At 43.0% G+C, this 13,067-nt stretch overlaps 1 protein-coding gene across 1 annotated transcript in view; it reads left to right on the top strand.

Moving 5' to 3' along the window:
- LOC124059277 (Down syndrome cell adhesion molecule-like protein 1 homolog) overlaps positions 1-13,067 on the top strand; it is a 94,479-nt gene that overhangs the window by 69,552 nt on the left and 11,860 nt on the right. The window contains exons 11-21 of the mRNA XM_046389143.1: positions 468-596; positions 767-946; positions 2,262-2,467; positions 3,796-3,892; positions 4,063-4,191; positions 4,440-4,607; positions 4,877-4,947; positions 5,163-5,403; positions 8,773-8,919; positions 9,304-9,459; positions 11,070-11,209. Coding sequence (XP_046245099.1) covers positions 468-596; positions 767-946; positions 2,262-2,467; positions 3,796-3,892; positions 4,063-4,191; positions 4,440-4,607; positions 4,877-4,947; positions 5,163-5,403; positions 8,773-8,919; positions 9,304-9,459; positions 11,070-11,209 — 1,664 coding nt within the window. The remainder of the gene's footprint in view (positions 1-467; positions 597-766; positions 947-2,261; positions 2,468-3,795; positions 3,893-4,062; positions 4,192-4,439; positions 4,608-4,876; positions 4,948-5,162; positions 5,404-8,772; positions 8,920-9,303; positions 9,460-11,069; positions 11,210-13,067) is intronic.

A 13,067-nucleotide genomic window follows, 5' to 3' on the forward strand; every position in this document is an offset into this window, starting at 1 on the left:
GAGTTAATGAATTATGATGCATTGCTGAAAGCTTCCTAACCATTTGGGCTTGTCACTGTTATCTGTTATGTATGTATAGATCAGATGAACTGGTTGCTGTTGGTAGCCGGTAACTGAAGAAACATTTCCTCTCTAACCACAAAGAGATACAACATTTCACTGCTTTATGTGCAATGATACATCAGTTTTATTAATCTAATATCAGTCACAGGGACCATTTTCTGCAAAGCTAATTCATTTTGCCAATAGCACCAAAAGTACTTGAGTAGGATCTGAATTCTTCTTCCATCACTGGAAATCAGTGGAATGCTCCTTCATCTAGCATTTATTAAACTTTATATAGCAGTACTGTTGATGATGTTATGCCTTAAATATTGTTTAATGCCCACGGAGGAAAGAATAAATATGGATCCAGCGTGGGAGAAAAAAACTAAAAAGTTTTTGCCATTTAACTTCTCTTCTTCCAGTGCCTCCTCGGTTTGTAGTGCAACCCAACAACCAGGATGGGATCTATGGGAAGGCAGGAATCCTAAACTGTTCTGTTGATGGGTACCCTCCTCCTAAGGTCATGTGGAAACATGCCAAAGGTGCACTAGGTACATGACCTATCTTTCATTCTTTATCAATGTACTGTGACTCGTCTCTGTCTGCTTTTCAGTGCCCACTGTCGTATTCAAAGGTCCATACTGCTTGTCGTAAATTTTGATCCAAATGTAGGGATCGACATTGATCGTATAATTCATTATAATTTTCTCTTTCGGTCCAGCGGGTATTGGGAATCCGCAGCAGTACCACCCTGTGCCTCTGACGGGCCGTATCCAGATCATGAATAACGGCTCTCTGCTCATCAGACATGTCTTGGAAGAGGACCGTGGCTTCTACCTCTGTCAGGCCTCCAACGGTGTAGGCTCAGACATCAGCAAGAGCATGGTCCTCACTGTTAAGAGTGAGTATATAAACTCACATGGCCTAACGTGGCAGCGCATGAGTTTTTCCATGGCATAGACGACTGCAGTGAGGCCATCTAGGATGCTCTAGTGCTCCTCCTTTATCAGTCTTAATGCACACATACTCGCTAACTGTGTCAAACCAATGAGCCGACTCGCACTACTCCCCCTGTATTCTGTGGGCGTGAACACACACACACACACACAAATATGCACATTGATGATTTTGGTGGAGCAAAGGTGACCATGGATGTAAGAGCACAACAATAAAGAGTCGTGAGAGAGATGTGTGTGTGTGTGTGTGTGAGATAGGCAGTGAGAAAGAAAGCAACTGAGCGATTGATCTTTTGACTCTTGGGATCTGTCTACAGACAATCAAAAACACTTTGAGCTTAATCATTATCTGCAATCAATCTCTCTATCCTGCCCTCGCTGTCAGTAAGACCCCGTGTGATGCAATGTGCAAATGCAGAGGCGAAAATACACACACACACGCACACACATATACTGTCAACATCAAGTAGGGTGTGCAGTAATAAGATGCAGTACCGTGACCTTACAAAACAGCCATACCCACAAAAGAGATGTTAACGCTTCATTTCTGCCACCTTTTGACACACAGAGATATATAAGCAGGTGCACATAAATACATGTTCGACTATCACTATCTACCCCCCCCCAACCTCCGCACACACACACACGCACACACACACTCCTCTTCTGGTGTTAGTGTTATTGATTGAACCGTTCCTCTCCCCTGCCTCCCTCAATTCTGTCTGTTTCGCTCAGTGGAGAGGGAGGAAAAGAGGAAAAGAGGGAGGGTGAGATGAATAAGTGATGAAAACAAAACAGCAGAATCCTTCTCAGACTCGTATCGTGTGCGTATGTGTTTGTGTGTTAGCCAGAGAGGACTGTGCGTGTGTATGAGTGGTTTTGTGTGCGGAGTGTGTGTATCGTTTTCACCTGGACCTCCATGTTAACTATTGGAGAATGAGAGAGGAGGTTTATTGACTTTAGCTCATTGACCATAGCTCTTCATTACTCCACTGCAATGGAACTTGGCTACTCTGAACTCCACTTTTTTAACTGCCAGCTTTCCTGCCCTTATCCTCTCTGTTCTTTCACTTCTTTCTTCCTTTGCACTGAGACCCTGCTTATTATCCCACTTTTTCTTTGCCCTCTCCCTCTATTATCTGCCTCTGCCTTCAAATATCCCTCCCATCAAACTGTTTACTATCACTTTTACTCTATGCCCCTGCCCAATTTCTCCTCACCTCCTCTTCATCACACTCTCCATTTCCACCCTTCTTCCAGTCCCAGCAATGATCACCAGTCACCCCAACACCACCATGGCTAAGAAGGGTCACGTGAAGGAGCTGAACTGCACAGCCAGGGGAGAGTGGCCCATCATCATCCGCTGGGAGAGAGGCGACACGGTCATTGACCCTGACCGCAACCCCCGGTACTCCATTACTACAAGTCCCAATGAGAAGACAGACGAGGTGTTGTCTACACTCAAGGTAAGAAATACTCAAAACACATTAAGATAATAATTTCTCTTACTCAGCTGACAAATAGATTCAGTTTTCTCTTTTTTTGGCTGTTTGAGCTCTCTTTTTTAGGAGTCAAGGTACAATTTACAAATCACAGTCTAGTGAGCTGGGTGCTATGTGTTTGTTGCCTGAAAGTGTGTTGAAACGGGTGAGATTAATCTGTGTCTCATCATATTAGACAGTGTGTTCGACGTTGTTAAAGGCTACCAACAGCCGTGGCCTTTGTGATTGTTTGACATGTGTTCTCCCCCATCACAACATACCATCAGCCTCTACTGAGAAGAAACAAATATTCATTTCTGAGACATCCAGAGTCATATCCAAGTGTGAATATACAGTAGCTCAATATATGATGCCAAGAAATGATTTTGCCAATGAAATAAAATTCACGTTTCCGGATGTTTTGAAAGTCACCTCGTCATGATTCTACTCTGCTATACCATGTCGCACACAGGTCCACCTCTGCTGCGAGATGCTTTGGGTGTTATATTTTCCAGAATCATACAAACAATGGGGTCATGCATGCAGACTGATGGATGATGATACTAAGAGAAGGTCACTGGTAACAAGTGGTACTGATAGAGCTCGATGTGGCAAAGAGGAGCTGAGTCAGTGAGTTCTGAGGATATCTTCATCTTGGTCATGACCAACTCGTTTGATTTTCGCACGAGAGCACACACACTTGTCTGTTTGTGTATTCTGCACAAGATCAAATCAAGGTGACTCTAGTCGGTATGCCTTCTCTAACTTCTATGGTTTGACAGTGTGCCCAGGTGTGGAGCACATACCCGTTGCCTTCAAATATCGGTATAGGTCATTAATCATCTGAAAGGGGAGACATTCACAGCAGTCATCTTTAGTGCTGCTATTATTGTAATCAGGACTAAAGAAAAAATCTTTGCTGTGAATTTAGAAGGATGTACTGGTTAAAGAATGCATGTATTCAAAGTGCAAAACAAAACATGCTCGAGGTCCAAGAAGACACACCTTCACCAGCTAAGGTGACGGAAAAAGCACAGATGGTATGTCAGGCTCTGCATGTATTATTTCAAGCAGGTGGGTGTCAAATGGCACAAAAAAGTGAATCTTTACAGCAAAAACGCAGTGTTCCACTGGACTGGTGACACTAATGTTCATCTCCTCCAAATGCTATGCATGGTGAGTCACCTAAAAGCCAAACAGGCATGGTAGAGGAAAAACTCTCAGTGGGACATTTCTCCTTCACAAAGCTTTATACAATTTGCCTACAAAGATAGTTTTTCGACTGTCTCATATTTTCACCTTTCTCCATACAGCTAAAACCAGCAGAGCGTGAGGATTCAGTCTTCTTTTCTTGTCATGCCATCAACTCTTACGGAGAAGGACGAGGCCTTATCCAGCTCACTGTGCAAGGTTACCATTCCTACATAAATGCCTGTATTGTGCCATTCCCTCTTTATATTTATAAAAGCATACAAAAGTTACACCTTTCCATCCAAAATTGTCCCTCTTTTGGTGCCACCTTCTCTCCCCCTTTATCTTGCCTCCCTCCCTTTGTTCAATCCCTCTCTTGTAATCGTTAGAGCCCCCAGACCCTCCAGAGTTGGAGGTGCGAGAAGTGAAAGATCGCAGCATGAATCTTCGGTGGACCCAGAGATTTGATGGAAACAGCGTCATTACCTCCTATGACATCGAGTACAAGAACAAGACAGGTGAGTAAAAAAGCAAATCTTACGGTGGAATAATATGCTGAGCTGTTCTTTTCTTTGTTTGAAACGCTATGGATTTGGCCAAAATGTCATTGTCGAAGAACAAAATGACAGAAAATGAATGAAAGTTATTTTTTTTAGAATTCTAGAAGATTATAGGGGCCAAATAAGACTTTGTGTTGAGTAAGAAAGGGGAAAATACAAGTAAATGAAAAACATCACAGTGCTACTATTATCTTCTCTGTTGTCAGATTCCTGGGAGCTGAAACATGCCACACGAAACATCTCCCCCACGAACAATCAGGCCAACATTGTGGACCTTCACCCTGCCTCCGTCTACAGCATCCGCATGTACTCCTACAATGCCATAGGCAAAAGCGAGGCCAGTAAGGAGCTCACCATCAGCACGGAGGAAGCACGTAAGAATCTTGGCAGCACTGCCTTTTTGCCAATGTTAATGTGAAGAAATGTGAGGTATTTCACTTTTGCCTGTTGTATTAGCTACTGAATCTGTGTTGACACTGACAGCTGCCCTCAAATAAGCAGCTTGTATTAAAGTATATCTTTATGAAAATGAGAAAAATACCTTTGAAAAGCTGTAGAATATTTCAGGGTCAGATTTACTGGGAGCATGAAAGCCATAGAATGTTTGTTGACAGTGGTGAAATGTCTCTGCTTCTCTCTGCAGAGCCTGATGGTCCTCCCATGGATGTAATCTTGCAGCCGGTGACCTCTCAGAGCATCAGGGTCACCTGGAAGGTAAAGTATTAGAATTCTCTTCCTTCTGAACAGCCATTCACTTCCTCAAAGACTATCTGTGTAATATTAGATTTTGCTGCCTGCACAGTAACCTAATGTTTGTTGTCCTGATTTCTTTTTCATGTGTTTAGTTTGTGGAGGTGAATAAAAAATCATGCACTCTATGAAACAGAAGGTTCTGATGCCACTACATTCTCTGTTATTTTGTTCTCCAGGCCCCCAGGAAGGAGCTGCAGAACGGGGTGATCCGGGGTTACCAGATCGGCTACAGAGAGAACGGTCCGGGCAGTAATGGCCAGTACAGCATAGTGGAAATGAAGGCTACTGGCGACAGTGAGGTCTACACTCTAGACAACCTGAAGAAGTTTGCCCAGTATGGTGTGGTTGTCCAGGCCTTCAACAGAGCCGGCACTGGGCCCTCTAGCTCAGAAATCAATGCTACCACACTGGAAGATGGTGAGGGTCACAAGAAGCATTGCACTTATAACATATCTCAGCATGCATGAAAAGGGTTGGTTCCCACCAAGGGAAATAGGTTAAACAGTGTGGTGCATTATATACAGTGAGAGAGTAAACTGTCAGACCTACTGTCTGAAATATCACCCTCTGTCTGCTTTGGCTTTGATTCACTGTTGGTGCTCTTTTTCTGTTGCCATTGTTCTTTTTCCTTTCTGGCTGTCTGATCTGTGTCAAGTCATGCCATGTTTTGTAACCTAAAATCACTACATTTTCTCTGTTCTTTCAACATGAATGAATGTTGGCTGCTCAAATCCAAATGCTTTTTTTCAAACACCAAGGACACACATGGTCTCATAGACTCCATACACATTGAGCTGTACTGCACAGAGGACTGAGTGATGGGGAAACATTGTCACTTATCCTCAAGGATAGCAGGTAGATGTGCTAAATGTTCAGCACGTTTTTAGATGAATGAATGAACAAACTGCTGGATGAACCACAAAAATACTTGGCTGCACTGTCCAGAACAATGTTGACGAATGTTTAAACTGCATATGGCTGTGAGTGTGAAAGAAAATCCACTTAATGAGAAACAACCATGCGAGACGTACACCAATTTTTATTCATTTCATTCAGGTGAGTAAAGTAATAACAAAATTACAAAAAAAAGTAATAACCCCTGCTCTTACAATCTTAAGAAAACTTTTGAAAACAACCTTGATACATACCTCAGTCCAAATCTGAAACAAAAACTAATTTCTTGTTCTTTCCAATGACCTTTCACCAAATTTAAATGAAATCTGCAAACAAATGGTGGCAAAAACATCTGCCAACTAATTGTTGGAAGACATGTTTAAAACATAAGTGACTGATTACAAAAAAATATGCAGGTTCACAAAACCATGAAGAGGCAAAAAATATATCTGAGGTTCAAAGTGGTCTTGTGGGAGAGATGGACAGAGCATGTGTAAGGCAGGAAAGCAGTAGAACTACTGGACTTCAGTAAGTTTGTTTGTGGATCCGACTTTCAAAGGCTATAATTTACCAGGCAATGCAACTTTTCCATTTATTAGTCTTTTTTGAAGCAAAAACGCTCTAGCTGAGCTGCATTCATTGACTTGTGGCCACCAAGGAACAGGAGAAATCCAAAACAAGCTGACAGACAAAAAAATACACTGATAAATACATCATTGAAGAAAAAAAAATCTTAAATCTAAGCCATTTTCATTTTGAAGAAATATTGAACTGCTTATACTTTCATATTCCTTCTTTTTTTTCTTTAGTGTTGAAAAAAAAAATCAGTCAATCTGTATTTTCAATACAGGCCATCTCTCTCATTCTTTATCATACATCATCCACATTGGTTTTTCTCCCCATACAAACAAACACGCGCGCACACACACACACAGAAACACGTCACATACGTACTTGTCCACCCAGTGAACAGTTGGCTGAGTCCCATTGGTCCAGAGCAGACAGAGCCCTCCAGCTCTTCCCTGTGGCTGTCACCGTGGTGACAGTGATATTGATGGCCATTATGATAATAGTGATAACAACAAGCATACTAAAAATAATTATAATTAGCTTGTCTCTCTGTCTGTCTCTCCCTCTCTCGTTCCCTCTGCTAGCTTCCTGCTGTAATTATCCACAGCTGAGCGCATTGTCTCTCTGCACCCTCTTTTCATCTTTTTCTGCCCTTCCCTTGCTCCCCTTGCTTTTAACTCTCTTCCTCCCTTCCTCCCTCCTTCCTCTGCCCCTCGCCCCCCTCCCCCCCATAGCCCCAGTCTACAACTGCCTTTCACTATGTTCCTGTATTCCCCTTCTTTTCTTTCTCCAAGCACAGGCACTTGTTTATGGGAGGCTATTTTACACATTAGCGTTATTATACCTTTTGCCTTTTCCTCTCATTTATTTTCTTTCCTTCACCCACTTAACGCTACATAAGTCCTAATTCAGACAGTCTGGAAGCACTACAACTATCTTGCCTTTTTGTTTAGATTCTCTTTCGTCCTTTTCGCAAAGGTGCGACTGACATGTTAGGAACTGGGCGAGATTTTGTAGCCTTCTAATTATTTAGACTTGAAGCCTAAAGGTTTATTCATGCAAAACCCTGTTGCGGTTTTTTAATCCTCCTTTCCCTCCGCCTCACCTCCCCTCTCTTCACCAGCTGCAGAGAAATTCCCTGGTGGACTTGGCCAATCTCTCTCTTTCATTGCTCTCTGTCTTTCAGACGCCTCTCTTCCTCTCTTCCTGCCCCTCCTTCTCTCACAAGTTGACTTCTGTTCATCGTCAACAGTGTGCGTTATTCAAGGCCTGAAAGACTAGTGGTCAGTGGCAGCCAATAGAAGAGACACCTGGACTGGTGGGGACAGAAGGAGGCTTGTACAGAGAAAGAGAGATGGTGGTTGTAGTGATGGTCCTATACATCAGGCTGGACGCATGTCATGAGCTTTTTATCTATTGCTAGTCTGTTTACTCGCTTCAGGTTTGATATGGAAATGCCTGTTAGGGTTTCAGAGAGGGCTTATTTTTTTATATATCAGCTAGGCAATGCTGTCCTGAAAATGAGACAATGTTTGCTTTTGCTTTAATGTAAAAACAATTTTCACAATTTCACATTTTTCATTTCGTCAGTGCACCTGTCATTACAAACACTGTGAAGCTAAACTTTGTTCAAACCCACAGAACTTTAGATACCAAATACATGATAATGTATATATAATATAAATACAAATAAAATGTGTATGAAATGAGCACATCCATTTGTTGGAATCTTGCAGTAATGAAACACAGAATAATTGGTTTATAGAGAGAGTTAGCTTCAGTAAAGAGCTGGGTTCACACAGAATATTTGATATAGAGACGTTTGTTAATGTTTTCAGCCATCAAGTTACTTAAAGGTGTCTTACAATCTTACAATCCCTTAAACCTCCTTGAGTCCAGATCGCAAAGTGATCTCAAAGGTGAGCTAGAAAAAATGGTTTAAAATAATGTACAATAGATCTACAATATGGTGTTTTTTGTTGTTTTTGTTTTTTTTTTTATTTCACCAACCACGAACAGCATACAGCTTTAACGAAAAGCTGGAACAAGCCGATACAGAACGTATATGGTCTTGTTACACTGTGGAATAAGGTCTTTTTCAAACCTCAAAGTTAATTACGGGGTTAAGGGAAACTGTATATGAGGGGATTAAAGAATTCTTTGATTTTTTCTAGTTTATCTGTGTATTTAGCTCAGTCATCAAACAAGTTGCGAGCTGTGTGTTTCATCCTTCAACAAACAGAGGTTTTACAGTAACTGAACATACGTGGTTTAGATAACATGTTTTACCTCTTCTCTTCTCTTCTCCCTGTTTGCCTTCAGTGCCCAGCCAGCCTCCTCAAAATGTTCGAGCCATTTCTGTAACATCAGACGAGGCAGTCATCACATGGGCTGAACCGCCCAGGATGACACTGCATGGCGTGTTGAAGGGATATCGTGTCGTATTCTGGGCTGTCTTCCCAGATGGAGGTGAGTGAAGTGTATCTGCCATCTTACTTAAAGGTCCAGCATGTAGGATTTAGCGGCATCTAGCTGTATGGGTGCACATTACAAGCAACTGAACATCTGTTGTGTTACCCATCTGGTGGCTGCTAATCTACCACCAATGTTTGGTTTGTCCATTCTGGTCTACTGTATAAACATGGCAGTGCATCACTGTCTCTGTAGATATAAAAGGTTCATTTTAAGGTAAAGAAAACACAATGATTCTTAGTTTCAGTTGATTACACACTAAAGGAAACAGAATGATGAATATTACATTTAATTTCTGACCCTAAATCCAACACACTGGATCATAAAATTAACAGTAACCTTGCAGTTCTTGGTCTGAACATTTCTCTGTCTGCTTCTCAGAATGGGGTGAAATGCAAAACATCACAACCACCAAGGAGCAGGTAGAGCTCAAAGGCCTGGAGAAGTTCACCAACTACAGCATCCAGGTGCTGGCCTACACCCAGGCTGGAGACGGGGTCCGTAGCAACGTCCTTTATATCCAAACTCGTGAAGATTGTGAGTCCACATTTTTGGAAGTCCCTCCACACATAATGACAAGAACACCAATATCATTTGCTTTGACCACACCTTTTTGGGGCAGGTTTAAGGGTTTTTGTTCTTGGTTTATGCTGCAGGGGGGTATTCTTTGTAAGGCTGAGGCTGCTGATTAAAACCTCTTTGTGCTCTGATGTGCCATTACCAGTGCTAATGAGAACTAAGAAGCCAAAAAGTGTGTGTATGTGTGTGTGTGTGGTTAAGGAGCCTAAGGGTGTGGGTCTGTGCATGTGAATATGCGTAAATGTTGGCGGGGGTTAAGTGTGTGTGTACATGTGTACAATGTCTTTGCATTGGTGTGCGGGTGCGAATTGTGTGTGTGTGTGTGTGTGTGTGTGTACATGCGCTATTAGTTGTGTGCGAGTCCAGCTCAGCACCCAGCACAAGGAGAGGGATTAATTCTTTGTGGCTTAAAAAGAATTAATTTTGTGCTTACACTGGCGGGCTGTGGATTACATCCGTATCCGCCTCTCCTCTCCTTCCCTGGGGCCAGGCAGAGGAGGAGGCAGGCGTCTGGAGATGGAGAAAATGAGGGAGAGAGGGAGCGCAGAGAAGAGAGAGAGAGAGAGAGAGAGAAAGGAGGGGAGGGAGTAGAGATTCTAAGAAGTGTTGTTTCAGAAAAGGCCTTTATTCTCTCTTCCTTGCTATATCTCCATTTTATGAGCTGGCCTCACTGCGAGAGCTCTTCAAATATGTGTGTTGTCTAAGTCTTTGAGTGTGTGTGCATGTGCGTGTGTGTCAGAGCATGTGTGTTTATTGGGGGCGAGCTGAGTGTCTCTTTTTCCCTCTTGCGGGTTGACACTGTCCAGGGGCAACCTCTTCACATACATTCAACGTTCTCTGCCTCTCTCAGTCTCAGACTTCCCTTTGCCCTCAGTTCTGTCTGCAGCATATGGAAAAGTGTTTGCAATGGAATTGTGTAAACAGACAGTTCTCAGCCTGCCTTTCCTCTGCCTCAGTCCCTTAGACACAAAGACCGTAGGCAGTGTAAATAGGAGAGAGGAAGACAGAGATTCATTATTCACTTCTTTTCCATGCTCTCCCACAGCCACAGCGTTTGGTCTCTTTGAATATGCATTTGCATGTGTGTTAATTTAGCGTGTTTATTTTAAATTATAATATGATGTTTAACTCTCTCACCTTCTCTGACCTTCTTGGTGTTCATAACCATCAATGTCACACTAACAAACACACCTGAACATCACTGAAAATCATTGGCTGCAGTACACCATGCTAACACTCCGTATTTGCCTGATATTAAGACAGAACAGATATGACTACAAGTTAGCATGCAGATCCAGTTACCTTTATAAGGAGTTGGTAGCAATCAGTATTGTATGTAAATGTTTAATCAACAAGTTGCTGGTCAAGTAAGCATTGATTCCCAATGAGTTGTCTGTAAGCAACATAACACAAAAGTAAGGAATTGGCAGATGTCATCAATCCATCCAGCCATAAAGCTGTGAAATTAAATTAAAGCTGTTCTGTTTACTATACATGCAGCAAAATTAAAAATGGCTCATGCATTACTCTGCCCTCCATTTCTCTCTTTTTACCCCTTTACAATTCAGACCCTGGACCCCCAGCTGGCATCAAAGCTGTGCCCTCCTCTGCCAGTAGTGTTGTGGTGTCCTGGTTACCTCCTCATAAACCAAATGGAATCATCCGCAAGTACACCATCTACTGCTCCAGCCCCGGATCAGGCCAACCGGTGAGTTACCAGAGGGGTGCGCAGAGTTTTGGGGCAGGTAAGTGAATGAAAGGGGAAAAGGGAGGAGAGGGTTGTCCAAACATGGCTGGTGATGAACGAGACATGATCCTCTTTTTAATGGAGAATATAGCTTCTGTTAAACATACACGAAAATTGATTTAATTATGATGTTCTGCATTAGTGTGTTTGTGGATGTGTTTCTCTCTCTATGTATGTGTGTGTGTGTGTGTGTGTGTGTGTGTGGTCTAGTGCTGCAGTCTCAGCTAGATGTGTGTGTGAAATGAGTTCTCCTCTTACCGCAGTGTGTGTGCGTGCAAGCTCACCCTCCAGCCTCATTTGCATATCTGCGTCTCATCACGTTGCCAGGACAACCTCGTCTGTTCATCAGCGAGGGCAGAAAACAAGCCGACTGCAAACACACACTCTCACTTCCACACACACACACACACACATGCACACACATGCACACACACACACACACACACACACTCATAAATGTATCACACCATTGGAATAGAGCTACATATGTGCATATATATGTGCAGCTCATGTTTTATCTATCTATCTATCTATCTATCTATCTGTCTGTCTATCTATCTGTCTATCTATCTATCTATCTGTCTGTCTCTCTCTCTCTGAAGCCCCATGCAGTTCGGGATGATTACTATGTAAATGAGTGCGACTGGAGAGAAGGAAGGAGGGATGGGGGGGTCAGACACACCGCGCGGGGAGTACTTTTGTTCCTCTTTTCATTATCTCGCTCTATCGTTCCCCGGATCACCGCTATCTCCACGCCGGAGGAATATTTTAATATCCGTTACAGCAACGCACACACTGTCACTCCTTCCTCCCCTTCCTCCCAACATCTACCCATCCATCTGTCCATCCATCCATACATCTGCCTGCAGTGGAGAGCATAGACACAAATGTACAGAAAGGAGAAGAAGGCGTTGATATACGTGAGAGTTAGGGAGGAGAAATATGGAAAGGATGTAAAACAGAGGGCTGGGGGGGGCAGGGACGCTGGTGGATAGATGGAAGGAAAAGCAAGGAGTGGGCCCATAGATGACAGGGAAATGTGGAGAGGGACAGAGAAATTAAGAGAGGGATGAAGAGTGATGGCAGGAGGAGAAGGGAAGGCTGGCGTAGTGGGGTGAAGTATAGGCAGAGAGGAAAATACAGAAAGGACTTAGACAAGAGGAATAGATGATGAGCAGGGAACACAGGGAAGCAATAAAAAGCCCAGTGGATTCTTCCATGACGGCCTGCTCATAAATGTGAAAAATAACATGAATACTGGAATCTGTTTGCCCAGAATAAACTGTTCTGCAGACAACAACCCAGCAGACTAGGACAGAGCTCAGCAACACTGCAGTGTCTTCGCAGGTTTTTACAGGTCTGCTATGTTCACCGACTCTTTCAAATCATTTGACACTCGCGTTGCCGGCCTTATTTCATGTGTGCACGGGCGCCTGTCAGTCAGAAATGCATGTCAGTGTCAAACTGTAGTAGTAAAACATGTGATTTAGAGGGCGACAGTGAATGCTAGGTTCTACCTTGCAGGGTGTGTATGTGTGTGTGAGTGTGATTGTGTTTCCTTTTTTTATTTTTTTCTATTCATAGTTGAGACGGTAACATGCAGAGGTTTGTGTGTGTGCATGTGTGCGTGTGTGTACCTGGGTGTTGGGATACCTGAGGAGTAGATGAAGAGTAGGAGTTGAGGGTGTAATTGGTGGGTATGTGAATGGTGACTGGCAGGCAGTAAAAAAAGAGAGGTTCTGTGTGAGTGTGTTGAGGGGACAGTGATGTGTATATGTCTAGACAGCAGACACATGGCTGGGTTAAACACACTGCAATT

This window comes from Scatophagus argus, chromosome 5 (assembly GCF_020382885.2).
Source record: "Scatophagus argus isolate fScaArg1 chromosome 5, fScaArg1.pri, whole genome shotgun sequence".
NCBI lineage: Eukaryota > Metazoa > Chordata > Actinopteri > Scatophagidae > Scatophagus > Scatophagus argus.